At 41.4% G+C, this 17,521-nt stretch overlaps 3 protein-coding genes across 4 annotated transcripts; 1 reads left to right on the plus strand and 2 right to left on the minus strand.

Annotated features, from left to right (window-relative positions):
* Window positions 1-4,763: 4,763 nt before the first annotated feature.
* On the minus strand, window positions 4,764-11,436 carry LOC309706378 (sorting nexin-5). 2 transcript variants are annotated; one of them, XM_082532848.1, is made up of 14 exons: window positions 11,171-11,436; window positions 10,833-10,943; window positions 10,597-10,704; window positions 8,585-8,645; window positions 8,346-8,470; window positions 6,882-6,965; window positions 6,727-6,801; window positions 6,601-6,631; window positions 6,333-6,420; window positions 6,166-6,205; window positions 5,997-6,083; window positions 5,749-5,838; window positions 5,522-5,587; window positions 4,764-5,390 (listed from the first exon to the last, which is right to left on the minus strand). In XM_082532848.1, the coding sequence occupies exons 1-14, from the start codon at window positions 11,174-11,176 to the stop codon at window positions 5,253-5,255; spliced, it is 1,110 nt and encodes a 369-aa protein (XP_082388974.1). In that variant the 5' UTR covers window positions 11,177-11,436; the 3' UTR covers window positions 4,764-5,252. The 2 variants fall into 2 exon arrangements, with proteins under 2 accessions (XP_082388974.1, XP_082388975.1); XM_082532849.1 differs by lacking the exon at window positions 11,171-11,436 and having other exon boundaries at window positions 8,346-8,481.
* Window positions 11,437-11,643: 207 nt separating this feature from the next.
* Window positions 11,644-12,867, minus strand: LOC309706901 (dnaJ homolog subfamily B member 9; the record flags this gene model as incomplete). Its single annotated transcript, XM_082533894.1, has 2 exons — window positions 11,644-12,007; window positions 12,636-12,867. The coding sequence occupies 2 exons, from the start codon at window positions 12,865-12,867 to the stop codon at window positions 11,712-11,714; spliced, it is 528 nt and encodes a 175-aa protein (XP_082390020.1). The 3' UTR covers window positions 11,644-11,711.
* A 511-nt stretch (window positions 12,868-13,378) lies between these two features.
* On the plus strand, window positions 13,379-17,250 carry zc3h10 (zinc finger CCCH-type containing 10). The gene is made up of 3 exons (XM_082533893.1): window positions 13,379-13,489; window positions 13,866-15,154; window positions 16,206-17,250. The coding sequence occupies exons 2-3, from the start codon at window positions 14,009-14,011 to the stop codon at window positions 16,716-16,718; spliced, it is 1,659 nt and encodes a 552-aa protein (XP_082390019.1). The 5' UTR covers window positions 13,379-13,489; window positions 13,866-14,008; the 3' UTR covers window positions 16,719-17,250.
* Window positions 17,251-17,521: the final 271 nt, after the last annotated feature.

Below are 17,521 nucleotides of genomic sequence, written 5' to 3' on the forward strand. Positions count from 1 at the left end.
CAGCAGGAAGGATTTGATTAAAAACACAATCAGCAGGATGGCAGGCCACGCGCCTTCTAATCAAACCATAATGGGAGTTTACCATGCATTATCTCTGACTGGGATTTAATGAGACTTTAGCAAGCATAATCGCAAAGTGAAATTTAATAGCAGCATCCAGAGGGCATTCGCTATCCCGTCTGCATCCCATCGCCGTGAACGAATGGGAGGAACAACCGCGGGGGAAAGGTGAAGCGAAACTTGTCTTGGAAACATCCCGGCAACAGATGTTGAACCTCTGTTTTGTTGATGACTTTCCATCTAGTTGCCTTGCCCTTGAATGTGTGTTTGGAACATGAAGGTGTCTGGATGAGCAGAGAGAGGCTGTTCTTCAGCTACGGTAGTGCAAAGTGTTTGAGCCCCTGTGGCAGCGAGTGTCATCCCACTCAGATGTCCTTGAACAAAATTGAGAGTCCTGTGCAGCTCCGGTGGCAAAAAAAAAAAGTTGCTCAGACAGTGAAAAATTGTTTTGTTTTGGAAAACAACAAATGCAACACTCGAGCCTTTCCCATTCTTTGCGCTCCGCTGTGTTTGTGAACCTTTTTTTTTAAAGCTGTTACTACAGTAGATTTTGTAGTAAGCACATGTCAGCAGCGCACAAAAAAAGGCCACACGTTGGAGAACATGTGACAATAATGACCTTTGGAGTGAACAGCTCGAATGTGTGTTGATGCTTCTCTGATCAAAGCTGTGTCGGAAACATTGATGAATAATTGATTTTACTCTAATGGGCACATTTTTATTGTGTGTTTAATAATGGTGTGCATCATTATACTGTACTTTTGCATTGCAAAACATGCGCACGTGTGTGTCTATGCGCTGTTATTTTTCTGAATAAATCATGATGTTGTAAATTCAGAAAATGGGCAGCCCCAATTCCCCTTTCCATGTTTCCTGCAAGTGTCCATGTTACGGTATATTCAGAGGACTCTGCTGCGTATTAAAATGGCAGGAATGTCATCACCTCAGCATGTCAGCCTGTCCATAGCTTCACCGCTAACATTATTTCTGCAAAACTAATTAGCAATATCATATCATCATCCACAATCCCTAGAATGCATGACAGGCAACCAGGAGGGGAGTGTGAATCTATTAATATTTATGGATCCATTTAGTAGTGAACAGGAAAAAAACAGACAAAATTAGCAAGTCTAATGCTTTGCACTGCGAAGGGGTGGAAATTGATATACTATGCACTATCCAAATCATTGGTGGAGCGCTGCCATCAGGGTTGATTATAGGGCTGAGGGGTTCTACATTTACCTTGTGCTGTACTCCGCATTCAGAATAGGATGTGCCTTATGAAGCTGTATAAACTACAGATGGCTGGGGCATCTGCATTATGGCATTTGTCTCTTTCTCTCCTTCTCCTCCTGTCTCATTCTCCATCCTACCAACTTTTAATGAGTCTGTGTACGGCGGTGATTAGATTTAATGAGGTGCCAACAACCTTGGATTGACTCAGCTGAGCTGCAACGCTCTCATTTATTTGTAATAGACCACAGCCAAGCCTTGGACCGTATGACAGAAGCCCCATGCAAGAAAAGACAGGATTAAAGCTTTCAAAGTGTGTTTGCTTCCCTTTGACTTCAAGCCCTGTGTAATTGGTAGGAATGCCAAGTCTTGTCTGGAAGATTTAAAGGGAGAGACTTTCACATTAGCATCTGTAATCAAATTTTGTTCTTTTATGTTACCAGGAATTAGACCATCTCAAAGATATCAAAGATGACTTTGAAGATGGGAAAGAGCTATCTGGGGAAATCCAGGGACAAGTCAAGAAGAAACAGAGTTTCTGATCTATTATAGCCAGCGCATGTATTCATTTTTTGATTTGTTGTACATTCATTTTATGGTTTTGCTTTGAATTTAATTGGCCGATTATCACATTTTTTTAACTCAATGCAAAGAACACACAAGCAACACTAAAACACCTCCAGTGGAAACACTGAATAAACTTAACAAAGAAGCTACACCCTACCTAACAGGCTGTCATGCTCATCAAATTTGTGTATCGCAGTTTCAAGGGAATGGTGGAGTCATAATGCCTTGTCACGCCGACTATTCAGACAAGCTGCTTTCGTCTCTCTGCGCTCAACAAACCAGTGCTTGTCAAGCCATAGGCTGGTATGTCTGGTGCTGCCTATCCACCAGTAATGAGCTACTTTTGCGAAGCAGCTCCAAGTCTATGTTTCGAGGGGGAGGTACACTCAGGCACACACACACACTCCATACACAGTGTTGCCATGATCCCTCTGTCCTTGATCTGGGTCATGCTCTCAGCAGCTGAGAACAGCTCTCATTAGTGTGTGTGTGTGTGTGTGTGTAGGTGAGAGAGAGAGAGAGAGAGAGAGAGAGAGAGAGAGAGCACTCATCGTGTGCTAGTTACCTGCGAACACCAGAATGAAAGCACCAAAAATGAGGCTCCCCTGATGTGAAATTCATCTGGTTTTACTGACAAGCAGTAGGGATGGAAGCATCACAGATAATGAATAATAACACAAAGTATAATGCTGCAATATGATGAATTCTCCAGAAAAAACATGCAGGCTTTTCTGTTTTGGATTGCTTACTGTAAGCACAGCCCAATGCATTTGTCCCATTACACACCATGTAGCTTTGTATCACATTCATAATGTTTTTCTTGGGTAGATAAAAGTAAAATCTAAAACTTAATAGAAATGCTCCATAAACTTCCCACATTTACCATTTACAGTGTTCCATTAAAACCAATAAACCACAGAAATGTGGAGCAAAACCTTAATGATGAAACTGCTGGATTTAATGATCAATAAACGTGCTGCGCCGAAAACTAATGTCTTTTTATCGTCCTCTCGACAGCATTAAAAAAGGGGTGTAAAATGTGGACTAGCATTGCAGTGACCTGCCGGTGACCTGCTGTAAACTTAGTCTAAATGTTGTTTTTCCAATAAACATGGGACTAAAATAATGACGTGCATTTTTTAAATGAAAGCTCATTTGAAAAACTTGTTTTTTCTTTGTTTCGGTGGTTTTAACCTGGACACATTTATGGGATTAAAATGCATGTTTGACATGTAAATACACTGCTCAAGAAAATTTAAGGCTAGCTTAAAGAATAGCTTTTTAGCATCAAGTCAGTCAGAGATATTGATCTGGTCAGTATTTGAGTGACTGCAATGACATTTCAGTAAAATAGACCGGCTTGCCTCATCTTTTCTTTCACTTCAGTTTTTTGTCTTTGGATTTAGCCCTCTGTTGATTAATCCTTTAAATTTCTATCAAGCAAAGTGGCATCAGTTTGTTCCTCACACAATACCCAGTGCACATCAGTATATATGCATTTTGAAAGCGTTTCCTTTAATTATTTTGAGCAGTGAATATCTCGTTATAGCATTTTTTGAATGTTTAAGTAGACCTACAGTAGGTGATCTGATTTTTGCACCACCATCAGATGAAGGTTTTCCTGGGAGAAATCTCAAATATTTTAATAACTTGATCAACCGTTTCTCTCACATGTCACATGAAGCAGAGCCTCGGAGAAATATGTTGGATCCATGTGAACAGATTGCTAGGAATAATGTACACTCATAATTGTATGAGTTTATTGATCCCCTGCTTTTAGTCCTAGCAGCAGTAAGATGTCCAAGAACTAGATGGATGAGATTTTTTTTCCCAGCAGCCATTTAGACAAGAAATATCTGGTAAACCCAGGTGCTTCATAGCACATAAATTTAATGCTCTGTACCCACTGAACACCTGTGTTTACCTGCTATTTCATGGCAAAGTGGCTGCTGTGAAATAGGCCTGTCTGGAGATTAGTACTGACCTCCTCGGATGAACGCTGGACCTTTGTGCTATTTGAAGATCAATTCTTTGAAAATTATGTTTTAAATCTCCTTAACTGTAGAAAATGATAACAAGGTTACATGCAGAACCAAAAAGGGTTAACATTGCAATCTTATACATGAGCACATCGGCACTTAGGTCTCTTGAAAATGAGATCGCACTTAATGAATTTCTCAAGAGACCACCCTCAAAAAGGTACAATGGTGGATGTTTTTAAACACAATCTATGCAGGTTAGGAATATTTTTTCATTGGTAAGCATCTGCCTGAGGTTGAAGAAGGGCAGTAATTGTGAGGGTGGAAGATAGCGATATAAAATGATCTCAGGTTGTCAGACCGTGAGGGAAATGTATCACAAGGGGATGAGAGCATGCCCTCTAATGCCAAATGCAGGCAGTCTTTCACTGCAAGCCACGATACCAAATCCTTCCCCTCGTTTTTTTTTTTTTATCAGTTTGGGAGGAAACTCTTAGCATCGCATTACATCCTTTAATTCCTTTGTTAGCTAAATCGCTTTTCCATCCTCTCTTCTTAAGAGGACACTCATCTTTCTTCCTGACTTATTCCTTAGGATGCAAACCATTACTCCTAATTCTGCCAGCTAAGAGATCACAGGTCACAAGAGAGGCAATGAAGAACACAGCAGGACTGAGATATGAACCTACAGGCCTACATCAGCAGATATTGAGACTATATTAGAAAATTTTAGCTTATGTGTATCATGGCAAACCTTACAAGAGGTCTTAATGGTGTCAAAAAATGTTCAAAGAGATTTTCAAAGAGCCAGAATCATTTCAAAAAGGCCAACACAGGCTGTCCTTGCTGCCATGTCCTTGCAGAAGCAGTCAAACCAACTGATTAATGATCCAGGAGTAAGAAACACACACAGAGGCAAGCAGGTACTTTGGGAATCAATTCATCACACTTTATTTTGTGTGACCCCAGCTGATGTACTGGCTAGAGAGCAGCACAATACATTCTCAGCACAAACGCAGCAGTGCAATATAGAACACATAAACCTTCGCTCACGCACGGCAGTGTTATCGGATGATGAAACCCACTGATAAGATCTCAAAACAATCATTTCTACCTGGATTTTATTGGAGTGAGTACATCTTAATAGAGAATGGGGGAAAATAAGAAAGCGCGCGTGTGTGTGTGTGTGTGTGTGTGTGTGTGTGTGTGTGTGTGTGTGTGTGTGTGTGTGTGTGTGTGTGTGTGTGTGAAATTATCAGCAGAGCCATCCTTTCTCCGTTGCTTACATTTCCCTATTTACACTCAATAAAGCATCAAACTGCAGCACAACACAGTGAAGGACAGGTTTGGGTTGCTCCGTGCTATGATTAGATTTACTGAGGATGCTAATTTGAGAGGGTGCCAGAGAGGTCACTAGGCCATTCCCCTAAAGACTTCCAGATGCTGGTTGAACTGGTCAGCACTTTCTTTGGCTGTAAGAAGTTGCTTTTCACACCAACCAACCAGAGCCTGCTGCAGCATTTCCACGCGCGCTCCCTGAAAACGTACAATCTGAAAGAATCACGTCACATCAATATTAATAGATGCAGAAAATGCATGGCAACAACATGAATTCAGCAAACCAATCCACTGTGGAAAGACACGTGAAAGTGTGGAATGCAGTTATTTATTGTGGACTTTACCTCCTGCTTAGCCACTCCAGAAGTGTGCTCAAACTCAGTCTCTGCTGCTTTCTTCACTTCTTCCATCTGATGAATATGAAGCGCATGTTATTATCATTAAGTCTACATCAGAAAGCCCACAACAAATGCTGTTTCCTCTTACTAACAGATACGTTGCTGACACCTGCTGGTTACAAGAAAATGTGCAGATCTGACCATGCTTTTAAAGTATGGGTGCAGACACTCACAGCAGCCTTCTTTACAGGTTTCGCCTTCTCTACGTTCCTTTGGGCATTCTCTAACTCCACTAGTTTGCAGGTTCTCCTGAAGAGCATCTCCTTTATTGGACATAATAATTGTGTTACACGCTGAACAATTTAGTCACAATATTCACTCCAAACATGTTGCATCTAACCAGAAATCTAAGATTCAATATAGGAAGGAAGGCAGCATGTATACGATGAGCATGAAATGATTGCAGAACTAGAAAACACACCCTTTCCGCCTCCTGATAACGTGACTCGAGGTCCAGGCCCAGTCCAAGAGTGTTCACGTTGTTCTCAGCAACACTCGTCATATTTTTCTGCCCACACACAAACACACGATGCGGCAAAGCACAAGTGCACTGCTGTTTGTGATGCTATTAGAAAAAACAAACAGCTTACCTTTATAGATTCAAACACTTCTGATAATTTCACACAAACCCTGTAAGAAAAGACACATATATACATGTATGCAGCTTTATCACAACTTATATGAATCATTCAGATGCTTTTCCTTTGAATACACATGATAATGGTGTGAGTCCAGTACTAATGTTTTTTTTTCCAACCTAGAGAAAGCCTGTTTGTCAGGATCCTCGCCTGGTTCCACGCAGAGATGCAGAGCAGTTGAGAAGTGTCCACAGGCCACTGCTATTTCTGCAAGCAAACAGAGCACTCTAATACAACACATTGGATGAATTCAGCTGACACTGAGCCCCAAAAACATGTGTACATAACACCATAATTATCATCTGCTGAATCTGATCACACAAATCTTAAACAACATCGACGGATCAATTCTTTTTCTGTGCTTTCACACTTATATAATTTTCTTACTTTGCTCTGTTGCCACCACATCTAGGAATTTCTGCAAGAAGAAGGGAAATGTTTGGAAATCAAACTAAGAAAAGGAGACGACGACGACAAATAAACAGACCGAGAAGCAATAGGTGACCGTCTCACCTCAGCTGCAGTCTTGGTGCAGCCGGTTAGAACGAGGTTATGATCCCGTTCATTCTGAAAGAACTCATCCACATCCTGCAGACACGTTGATAACAGCATTAACCCCCCACTTTCTCTGGACACATTCTGCCTATATATGAGTCCCAGATGCGTACCTTATGGCCTTCTTTTCTCATCTCCTCCACAGCTTGACTCAGTCTGTTGAAAATGTTCTTCTTTACTTTCTGTCTGCCTGGAGGCTGAATGTAAGGACATAATAAAAGCTTAAATCATTTATCATTACACAGAATATCATAACATATCACAGCAAATGGCATTTTGTTATAAATGTCCATTGAAATATGCTGGTAAAATGTACAAGCTGAAAACTATTAAAGCTTAATAAAATAAACGTTTGGCCAGAATTCGACACACAGGAAACAAACGTATCATCGAGATGTAACACACGCAACACTGACTTTATATATTTCAAGATACTACGTTCCTTCTACATGTGTCTGTACAAGTCTTGTGCTGACCCTCATTTCCTGATATTTTGTGTCCAAGTAGCCAGACTTTCTTGTCATTTTTAAGGTTGTCCTAAGCAATAGTTCTCCAGGCTTTCTGAAAATCTTTGAAAGTTTTTCTTTGGGCACTGGTTGCTTTTTCACTCATTTTCAGTACAGTCCTTGTACCTGACCATATTAAGCCACTTATGAGTGGCCTATGAATAATTCAAGCATAAAAAGAGCACCTAATTCGAGGGTTGAACCAGTGTTGGGGCTACTTGTGACAAAAACACGTCATTTGTTTCCACTTCTTCAGCTGAATTAATGAAAAATATCCAAAGATAACAGTCTGACAGGCCTCAGTGGCAACAGTTCTTATAAAGTGAATGTCTATAGCCAATGTAAAACATGTAAAACAAGGTGGAACAAAAGGAGGGCAACATCCAAAGAAGAGCTTTAAATGTCTTTAAAGAAATCTGGACAACTGAACACTACTTGAAGAAATGATAAGAAAGCTTATCTAAGAGAGTTCAGGCTGTGTTGAAGACTAAAGGTTCTCATATCAAATAGTGACTATCAATCTTTTTAGAATTGTACAAACTCTGCTTTGGCTTTATAGACTGTATTTCCATGTATGTTTGTGCATTTGTATGACAATTTTCTACCTTCTTTACACTACAAGCCACACTGACCACAGTTACAGTGCTTCTTATTGTATATGCAGTGCTATCAGCATCACACACATCTAACCACTGACCTGATTATTAGACACCCTGCTCTAACCCAAACAACCACCTTCTTGTAACAAGAACTGTATGCTGGCTATTTACAGGGTGATATCTGACTGATGTGAATTCATCAGTAGAGGTTACATACGCAAACTCTCACCCTTTTAAAAAACTTTTCTTTTGTGGATACAATCTCATTTGGAAGGCCATATATATTTATATATAAAGAGCCGAATGAATGAGTACTGTCACATGGATCTCTATCACGTTGGTGAAAGTTTAACCATTTATTGTCAGTCTCCCGCATCACAAGGTTTCACGTGACAACCTGTTGTAACATGAGATTCTAGCTCTAAAGTTGAAGCTTGGCAAAGCTGCCAAAAAGCTGTTTCTGTTCACTTACATCCGAGCTGGTCAGAAAGACCTCCACGGCTTTATTTTTGCTGAGTATGCTGTGTGCAGCAACCTGCTGCAGGAACGTTTCTAATGCTTTACAGTAGGGCTGACACTCTCCTAAAGCAAGGAAACCTGCAAGCAAACTATTGACATTTTAACCACACCACTTCACATCACATTTGACACTGTACATCAGAACTGGGAAGTGTTTGTCTTTGTGCACAGGCAGTCTTCAGATGTACTCACCAAGCTGTTTTATAGATCTGGGAGATGCATTCACCTGGGGCTTTGCAGGAAGAGGAGGGAACTTGAAAAAGAAGACAATATTATTTTATACAAAATTTTTTATCCCATTATTTGTCTCTTAAAACATTTCTTAAATACGAGCTTGTGAAGGTTTCGTGCATTTTAAAGTTACTCTGTGCTCAGATCCGTTGCGATATGCAAACTCTATGCACTATATCAGATATTACACAATGTGCTTGTGTAATACATTACAAGGAACATCAACACACACTGTCATAGTAGGAAATAACATAAAAAAAATACACCCTGATGGTGTACTGTTGACTTTCTTTGAAAAAAGTAGTCCCTACATTGTTTACTTAATTCCCCACAGTACTGGGGCAGCTGGCAAAAATAGCAACGATAAAATCAGTTGATTACAAAAGAGGAGGACACAGGAAGGAAAAGCAGGAAGGACTTTAAACCACAAAAGCAGTACAATCATAGCAAGAAGAAAGTACGCTCTTTTAATTCTTTACATACCAGGACACAATAAAAGTCATCTGGTCCTTGGCAGGTTTAAATAATTTAACTTTAAACTCATCATTATCATTATTTAAACACAACCTCAAATACACAACAATACATGACATATTACACTGTGTCTTTATTCATTTAACCTTTGTGTGGTGTTCATGTTTTGGCTACTCAGCCCATGTTTGTGGGTCTGGGTGAATCCAGCGCATTTTGGGGGTTTTGAATCTATGCAGCCATAGAACTTTGTGTACAAATACTTAACAGATGTTCACTTTATCCCAGTTCCAAGAAATTCATCAGAATTGCATCAGCAATAGTGGTTGCTCATCAGTCTGGGAAGGGTTATGAGGCTACTACCAGAGAATTTGAAGTTCATCTTTTTTTCTGTGAGAAAGCTTATTGACAAGTTCAAGCCATCTGCCAATATTCCCAGGAGTGGGCATCCCACCCAGCCCACCAGGGCTGACTGCAATCTATGGAAAAATCTCAAGAGCTAGCCTTTTAAATGTTAAAGGTCAGGAGTAAATTTAGAAAAAGACTCAACAAATATGGGTTGTTTGGAAAGTTTGCAAGGAGAAAGCCTCTTCTCGCACAGCTTAGCATTGTTGCATTAGTACAAATCACAAGACTTTGGGAACAATATCCTTCAGACAGACAAGGCCACAGTGGAGATGTTTGGCCATAATGTGCAGTGCCACATTTGGACAAATAAAATCAAACACAGCATATCAAGACAAACACCTCCTAACAACTGCTAAACATGGTGGTGGAGGAGAGATGCTTTTTGTACACCAAAGAATTCTAGAGTCAGATGTGAGGCCATCTGTCCAACAGCTAAAAATGCCCCAAACTGGGTCCTACAACAGGACAATGATCCTGAGCACAGAAGCAAATCTGTGACAGAAGGGCTAAAAAGGAAAAGAAAGAAAAGATGTTACAACGACCCAAAGTCCAGACATCAGCCTGACCTAAATGCTGTGGTGGGACCTTAAAAGAGCTGTGCATAAATGAATGCCTAAAAATCTTGATGAAATTACATTATAAAGAAGAATGGGTCTACATTTCTCCACAATAATGTAAAAGACTGACAAAGTCTTACAGAAAAACATTATTCCAAATTATTCCTGCCAAAAGGTGGTTCTACAAGCTATATAATCAACGGTTGTACTTAGTTTTTCTCACACTGCTTCTGCTTGGCAGAGTTTTTGTTACATAAATGATGTCATTCTGTAATATGTCATGTGCTATTGTTCATGTGAGGTTGTACCTACCTGATTGAAGAACTTCTAAGGACTGGATAATTTATTATATCCTGACATTCAAATACAAGAACTTAAAGAGGGTTTACTTTTTTTTTTTAACCACGACTGTTTCTTGGATAGAAACACCACACAAATTCAACATTTGTGGCACTAAAGCCACCAGTACTCCAGCCCTGACCCTGTTACTGTCAAATAAGCACATACAAGCTACATTAAAGAATAACAAGTACTGACTATGACTCCCTGTATTCCTGGCACATCCCCCTGAGAGAACAAGTGCTGCTGCAGCCATTCAAAATCCTCATAGGTCCGGTCCACATGGTATTCCCCTGTACCAGAGAGCTGGAACAGAAAGGAAAGACAACCAACTGCTTTTGGAAAATCATAATTCAAATAAATAAGCTGACAGATTCTATGGTTCTTGTGTCATTTGCCTGGATCTAACCAGATGACAGTCTAATGAATCTCACCTTTTGAGATACGATGATAAAGGTGAGAGTGTCCCCGTCTTTCAACACCTCTGTAACTTTGATGCTGTCGTCATGGACACTCAGAACAGATGCAGTTTCTTTCACTTCTTCCTGCAATTAAAAAAAACAAAGCGGTCAAAAGCAGTCCAGCACAGCAGAAGCAGTCTAATGGTATCTGTACAGGCTGAGATTAAAGTCGCTTTCATGCTCAAACTAAATTTAAAGGGAGAAAAAAAATGTAATTCAGCACACACTGTACTCATGTCTGCGAGGAGTAAACGCCTGTCACATGACACTCAGAGGCTTACAAATCCTGCAAAATCTACAGGCATACTCACCATCATTGTCAGCTTTGCAAACTAGCAGTCTGTCTTTTATCTGCCTTTGTGGTTTGTCCTTTTAGCGTGATAAAAGTACATAAAACTGGAAAGAGCTCTTGCCTGTTGCCTTTTAGTCTGCTCGAGCTCCAAGTGTTGAGAATGCACAGGATATCCTTTGGGTCAAAGTGCACAATGGTCCCATGAGAAATGGAGTAAAACTGTGCCAAATCTAAAGTGCTGGCGCAAGGAAAAAGATGAGTAAATGGCGTGTGAGTAACTCTGGACCTTCGACACACCCACACAGGAAAAGTGGCATAACGGCTCAGTCGGTTATCTAGCAGCCAGCCTTACAACCCCACAGCTGCTGAATTTATAAGTGAGACCATAAAAGGGGGAAGAATGTAAACAGGTTCAAAGGGTCTGTTTAGGTGATTTTTTTTACATAATGAATACAAGAAACAGATACTGAGAGAGCATTTTAGACAGAATACTTTATTATTGATAAAAGAAAACATGCTAAAAGGTAACAGTCATTCCAAGCACAGGGAGAAAAAAACTTTTAGAAGTAGTACTCTTCTTCATATTCATCTGGATCTCCAAAATAAAAGCTAAATCTTTCCCCTTCAAAACTGTAGTGATCATAACGACCATCCTCCTCATCCTCTTCCTGGTGAAAGCGCCACTGTCCACCAAAGAGACTGTCATCAAAGTCGTGGAAGAAGTCTGGGAAGCTGAAGTGGAAGCTTGTCTGATACTCATCCTCAGGCTTGAGTAGGTCCTCATTTTTCAGGAAAGCTCCGTGGCCCACATGGTCATACGCCCTCCTTTGCTCCTTGTTTGAGAGGACTCTGTAGGCTAAGGAAACACAGTTAGAGGGGAAAAGGTCAACTTTGGTGATGGAGGGGTGTGGTTGCAAACAAGCAACCACAACGCCTCGGCACCTTGCAGTCACTGACTCAATTATGAACTAGTCTGTGTACCAAAGTCCTCTGGAGTCAAATAGTAAAGCTAAAGCTGCCCAGACACCAACCTGTGTGAAATGTTAGAGAGTAGTGAGCTACATTTAACTAAACTAGCAGCTTAACTTCATTTTGCAAGAGCCAGCTGGCCTCCAGTTATTTACATCTTTTTTTTTTTTGATGGGAATAGCAAGTACATTTTTGCACTTTTGCCAGGAAGAACAGCGGTTTTTTTAATCAGGGGAATTTTTTTTCTGAAATCACACATTCCTTTAGTTTTTAACATAATTTTTAATTTAATTTTAACTATTTTCAAACCTTTTTTCTGAGTAGTTTCAGTTAACTAAACTCCATTTTGTGGCTTTGTTGTTCCTCAGCTTCTTCCAGAGTGAAGTAATTTTCAGTTTACTACAAAATATTATACTAATGATAATGATGATAATAGTAATAAAACTCCTCACTTATTTACACTGTAAAATGTAAACGTTTCCGTGTGTCGGATGAAGCATCCTTTCATCCTTTACCTTCAGCAATCTCCCTGAAGGTCTTCTCAGCATCTGCGCTCTTGTTCTTATCAGGGTGGTACTTCACGGCCAGTTTTCGGAAAGACTTTTTTATCTCGCTGTCCGTTGCTGTTGGCTCAACATGAAGAGTGTCGTAGTAATTTCTGTTTATCACTTCGGACAGGGCTTCAGATAGACAGAGCAGCAGAAGCATGCAGAGTCGCAGCCAGTAGGAAGCACCTTGCGCTGCCATGTTGAGGAGCGCCCCAGCACAGAGAGCGTGAGGAGGAACTCAAAACAAACGTCGTCATGTGCACAACAGTTTATCTGGAAGTGTGGCAGACCTTGTGGTTTAGCGTCTCATTTTCATATCCACACAACGCCGTAAAGTCTCCAGTCAGCACTGCTTGTAGTAAAAGTACACCAAAAGTATCAGTTGTTGGTGTATTTACGACAATTTCTATGGAGCTTACGACAAAAACTGTGATACACGGGCACGAAAGAAAAAGTGACCTCGTTCACAGACTGTGCAAGACTCCGTGAATCCAACTTTACGTCGTGCACGAAATTATTTCGTGGTTTTAAAAATGAACAAATTGTGAACACGCTAAGGTGGTGTTCCGCATTTCCACCAATAGAGGGCAGAAAATCCCAATCAGCGAAAAAATAAGGAAGACGCCGGCGCTCTTCTTCGTTGGTATTGAAAGCTGCATTAAGAAATGTGGTAAACAGCACCAGGGCCTCGAGGAACCGCTAAAATAAAGCAAGTTTTTTGCTTTTGTTAGCAGTGGTGTCTGTTGACTCAGTTAGAGGAAGTTGTTTCTTCGTGGAAGCTTCTCAGCTGTACTTTGGAACCTTCTCTATCCTTCGATTTGGTAAGACTGCAGTAGTACCCAGTTAGCTAGATGTTCGCTAGCCATTAGCTACCCAGGGTAGACGACGGTTTCGTAGTAACATTTAGGCTAACTTATTCTGGAATATAATATAATACGACAGAGTATGCATTATTTACTGGTTGAAATCAGTTCCATTCAATTTAGTTGATGTTTTGTTGTGTTTTACCAAAGAACCATGTAAACAGAAGCAGGGCTATTTATTGTTTACGATGTGTTGTCACGTGCTAAATTTCTGTCCTTACCTTGTCTAAGGTAATCATATACATGTCCTGTTGTCTTACATGCCGATATTCAAATCTCCCGTTTTAGTTCTATCGCCAGTATCTCATGCTGGGTTCGTGTTTTTGTCTTGCAGGTAATTAAACAGCAGATTGCAATACTTCGAGTGTGAAGAAACAATTAATGACTACTTCTGTGTATGTGAATGTTTGCCAGCTCACATTTGCCAGTCCCAAACACACATGAGTGCTCCTTTCTCCTTGAGCTGGGCCGAGCGCCATGCCTGACCGGGACAGTTCCTACCTGTCAGGTGGTGGTGGGAGTGGTGGTAGTCTGGGTGAAGAAGGGGGACCCGGGTCTGGTTTGGCAGGGAGTGCAGCAGAGGGCAGAGGAGGTTCGGGAAGTAGTGTCGGAGGAAGCGTCTCTGGCTCTGGGGGTATGGGTGGAGGAGGAGCGCTCGGAAATGGCAACAGCTATGGGAACGGTGGAGGCCAAGGTGCGGGACTGGCCTTGGATGGCGTCTGCCGGGACTTCATACGCAATGTTTGCAAGAGAGGAAAGCGCTGTCGCTTCAGACACCCAGACTTTAACGAGGTACCAGACTTGGGAGTGCAGAAGAACGAATTCATCTTTTGTCACGATCATCAAAATAAGGAGTGCATGCGCTCCAACTGTCGCTTTGTCCACGGATCCAAAGAGGATGAGGACTATTACAAGAAGACGGGAGAGTTACCTCTCAGACTAAGAGGGAAAGTTGCTGCACGGCTAGGCCTCTCCCCCATGGATCTCCCCCATAGCCGTGGTGAGGTTCCCATCTGTAGAGACTTCCTGAAAGGAGAGTGCCAGAGGGGCAATAAATGTAAATTTCGCCATGTCAAAAAAGACTGTGAATATGAACCAACCAGGGTTGGAGTGGGTGGCGTTATGGGGCCAGGTGTCAGTGGCATTGTGAATGCTGTAGGAGGCATGGGTGGAGGAGGAGGTGCTTGCGGAGGAATGCAGGGACTTGTGGGAGGTGGCGCAGGGGGTGGAGGTAATATGATGGGGACCGGCTGCCCTGGCTTGGGTGGTTGCAGAGATCCAGGTATCTCAGGTCTTGGAGGAGTAGGAGGAAGTGGAATGAGTGGGTGTCTGTCCATAAGTTCATCTGGACAGCGACGTTATGACAGGAGCACATGCTCAATGTTTGATCCTCTGGTTGAAAGTGGTCTGTTTGATGCTGGTTGCCTGGAGACCTCTATGGACCACACCACTTTACAGTTAAAGAGGCGACGGTTGGAGGGGCTGCGTCTGACAGATGGGAGTGGAGGTGGGCTCTACGAGTTGGGAGTTCAAGCCACCTTGCCGCCTCGTCCTCTGGAGTACAGATTTCTAGAGGAAGAAAATTCCCTGCTAAGGAAGAGAGTGGAAGAATTGAAAAAGCAGGTAGGTATAAGAATCATAATATGACTTCCTGGGAATGGAGTCATGCCACTGATGCAGAATGTAAATGGCTTCAGTCATTTTTTTTTTTTTTTTTTTTACTGAGATACATGCAAAACAAGCATTGCCAAATTCCAACTAAACGGAAACTTTATCGAGGTGTTTTATGACACATCCTGGAAAGATTTTTCAACATGACAGGTTCAAAGAAAACGCCGATCCAAACAGCATCTCAGCGGTATATCCAAAAATCCACCAGAATGTTCGTCCCATGTTTGTTAGAAGTGTGATTAGGTGTCTGCTGACAGACTTGTATATTAAAATCCCAGCGATCAACAGTTTACATTAACATTACAATAAATTTTTAAATATAAGGTGAAAGGAGTTGGTGACAAAGGGGGACTTTATTTCATGTAGTTACAATTAAGCAAACTTTGCTGATCTAAACAAAGAGTCATCCAGGAACCTATTTATGTGTTGCTTCTTTGGAGGATGCTAATGACACATTTTTGTGTTGCTGGGCTTTTTTTCAACATTTAGATCCCATCATATCAGATGGGATCGAAATGTTGGAAAAGAACCCAGCAACACACTGTTAAAATGGTCAATGTTATTAGTAAGAACTGAGATCATCTGATGTCCAAAAGCACAGAGTTTAGACTGCTGTAAATGCTCTGCCTATTGAGTAGAATGGTGGACTTGAAGGGGAATGAGCTGAAATTGTTACTGAAGAGTTAATATGAAGTGAAGCTGTGCAGGAGTAAATGGGGAAGAATTTGTTTCCCCTTTAGTCACCTGACAAAAAGGCTCACTGGATGTTTTGGGGGTAAAAGGAAAAGACACTCTGTAACATCATGAGACACGCAAACACTCAGATTCTGCCGTTTTTAGCCTTCTGTCTCTGTAAAACTATGTGATAAGTTAACACGAAGTGTAAGACTACTTGTAAATGATTTCCTTTATATCTTTGCGTATTTCAAATATTTAATGTCTGTGTTTCCTGTCATGAACTTTCTGCCTGTTTATACTAAACTCTTTCTTATGTGTTTTTCAGGTTTCCAATCTCATTGCCACAAATGAGGTTCTCCTGGAGCAGAACGCCCAGTTCCGAAGCCAAGCCAAAGTGATGACACTGTCTTCAACTCCCGCACCCACTGAGCAGAATCTGGCGCCCCCCGTAGGTTCAGTGAGTTCCTACAACCATAGCATCGCCCAGACTCACACCACCTTGAGCAGTGCTCCATTACAGGCTCGGCCAGTCACCCAGCAAGACCTTGTAGCTCCCGCTGGTGCCCCTGCAGCCCCCCAAACCAATGCAGCCCCACCCACAGCTCCTCCACCACACCTCAATCCTGAGATAACCCCCCTCTCAGCCGCCCTCGCACAGACCATTGCCCAGGGAATGGCACCCCCTGTTTCTATGGCGCCAGTGGCAGTATCTGTGGCACCTGTGGCAGTGTCCATGACTCAGCCGATTCCCGGGATCACTATGAGTCACGCCACCACCCCAATGGTGTCGTACCCAATTGCAAGTCAAAGCATGAGGATCACAACCCTGCCACACTGAATGATTGCAGGGGCTGCAATACCAATGAGTCGAACTGGAAATGTACTTGAACTTTAATGGGTTTTGAATTTTTACACAGATGGATTTTTTTTCTGTGTATGAGACTCAGAAGACGTTTGAACAAAGAGAGATGTGTGATAGAGACACTTCGTTTTCTCCACCAGGGGTCAGGATAAATGCTTATCCTTCCCTAAATCAGAACTTTGTTCTATGGCAACGTTACAAATGTTGAGGGTTTTGGGGGTTTTTTTGTTTTGTTTTCGCAGATTGACTGACACAATCCCTGGCAAAGGTCTTTGTACCAAAGGGATCTTTTCATACACACATACACTAAAAATGACAAGACTTAAAACTCATGCCGTCATCTGTGGTGTGTGAAATGTGAATCGTTTTGGCAAAGCTGCAGCGTTGTCCATCTAAAGACATTGGAAACAGTTTGTTTTTTTGTTTTGATTGTTCTGGTGTAAATTAATTTTGGTACTTTGCACATTTGAAACAAAACCAACAAAAAAAAAGAATTACAACCACTCAACAGTGAATCCTGTGTTTTCTGTCTTTTTACAGTTGCTTTTTTATGTTTACATATGTCATAAATGGATATATTTTCATGTTGAAGTGATATGAGTGCTCATGTTTATATCCTGTTGGTCTAGTTGTTTGGGAGGAGTCATGCTGTGTAAACTAGAGCTTAATCTCTGTTTAGTAACTTCATGTGCGTGTGGCTCTTTAAACAGCTAAAGTATCTGGCGTTGACTTCACACTCTGGGGCCTGGTGGGAGTGCTTCAAGTTGTATTTAGTTACT

Source organism: Aulonocara stuartgranti, assembly GCF_965226115.1.
Source record: "Aulonocara stuartgranti genome assembly, chromosome: 5".
Classification (NCBI taxonomy): domain Eukaryota; kingdom Metazoa; phylum Chordata; class Actinopteri; order Cichliformes; family Cichlidae; genus Aulonocara; species Aulonocara stuartgranti.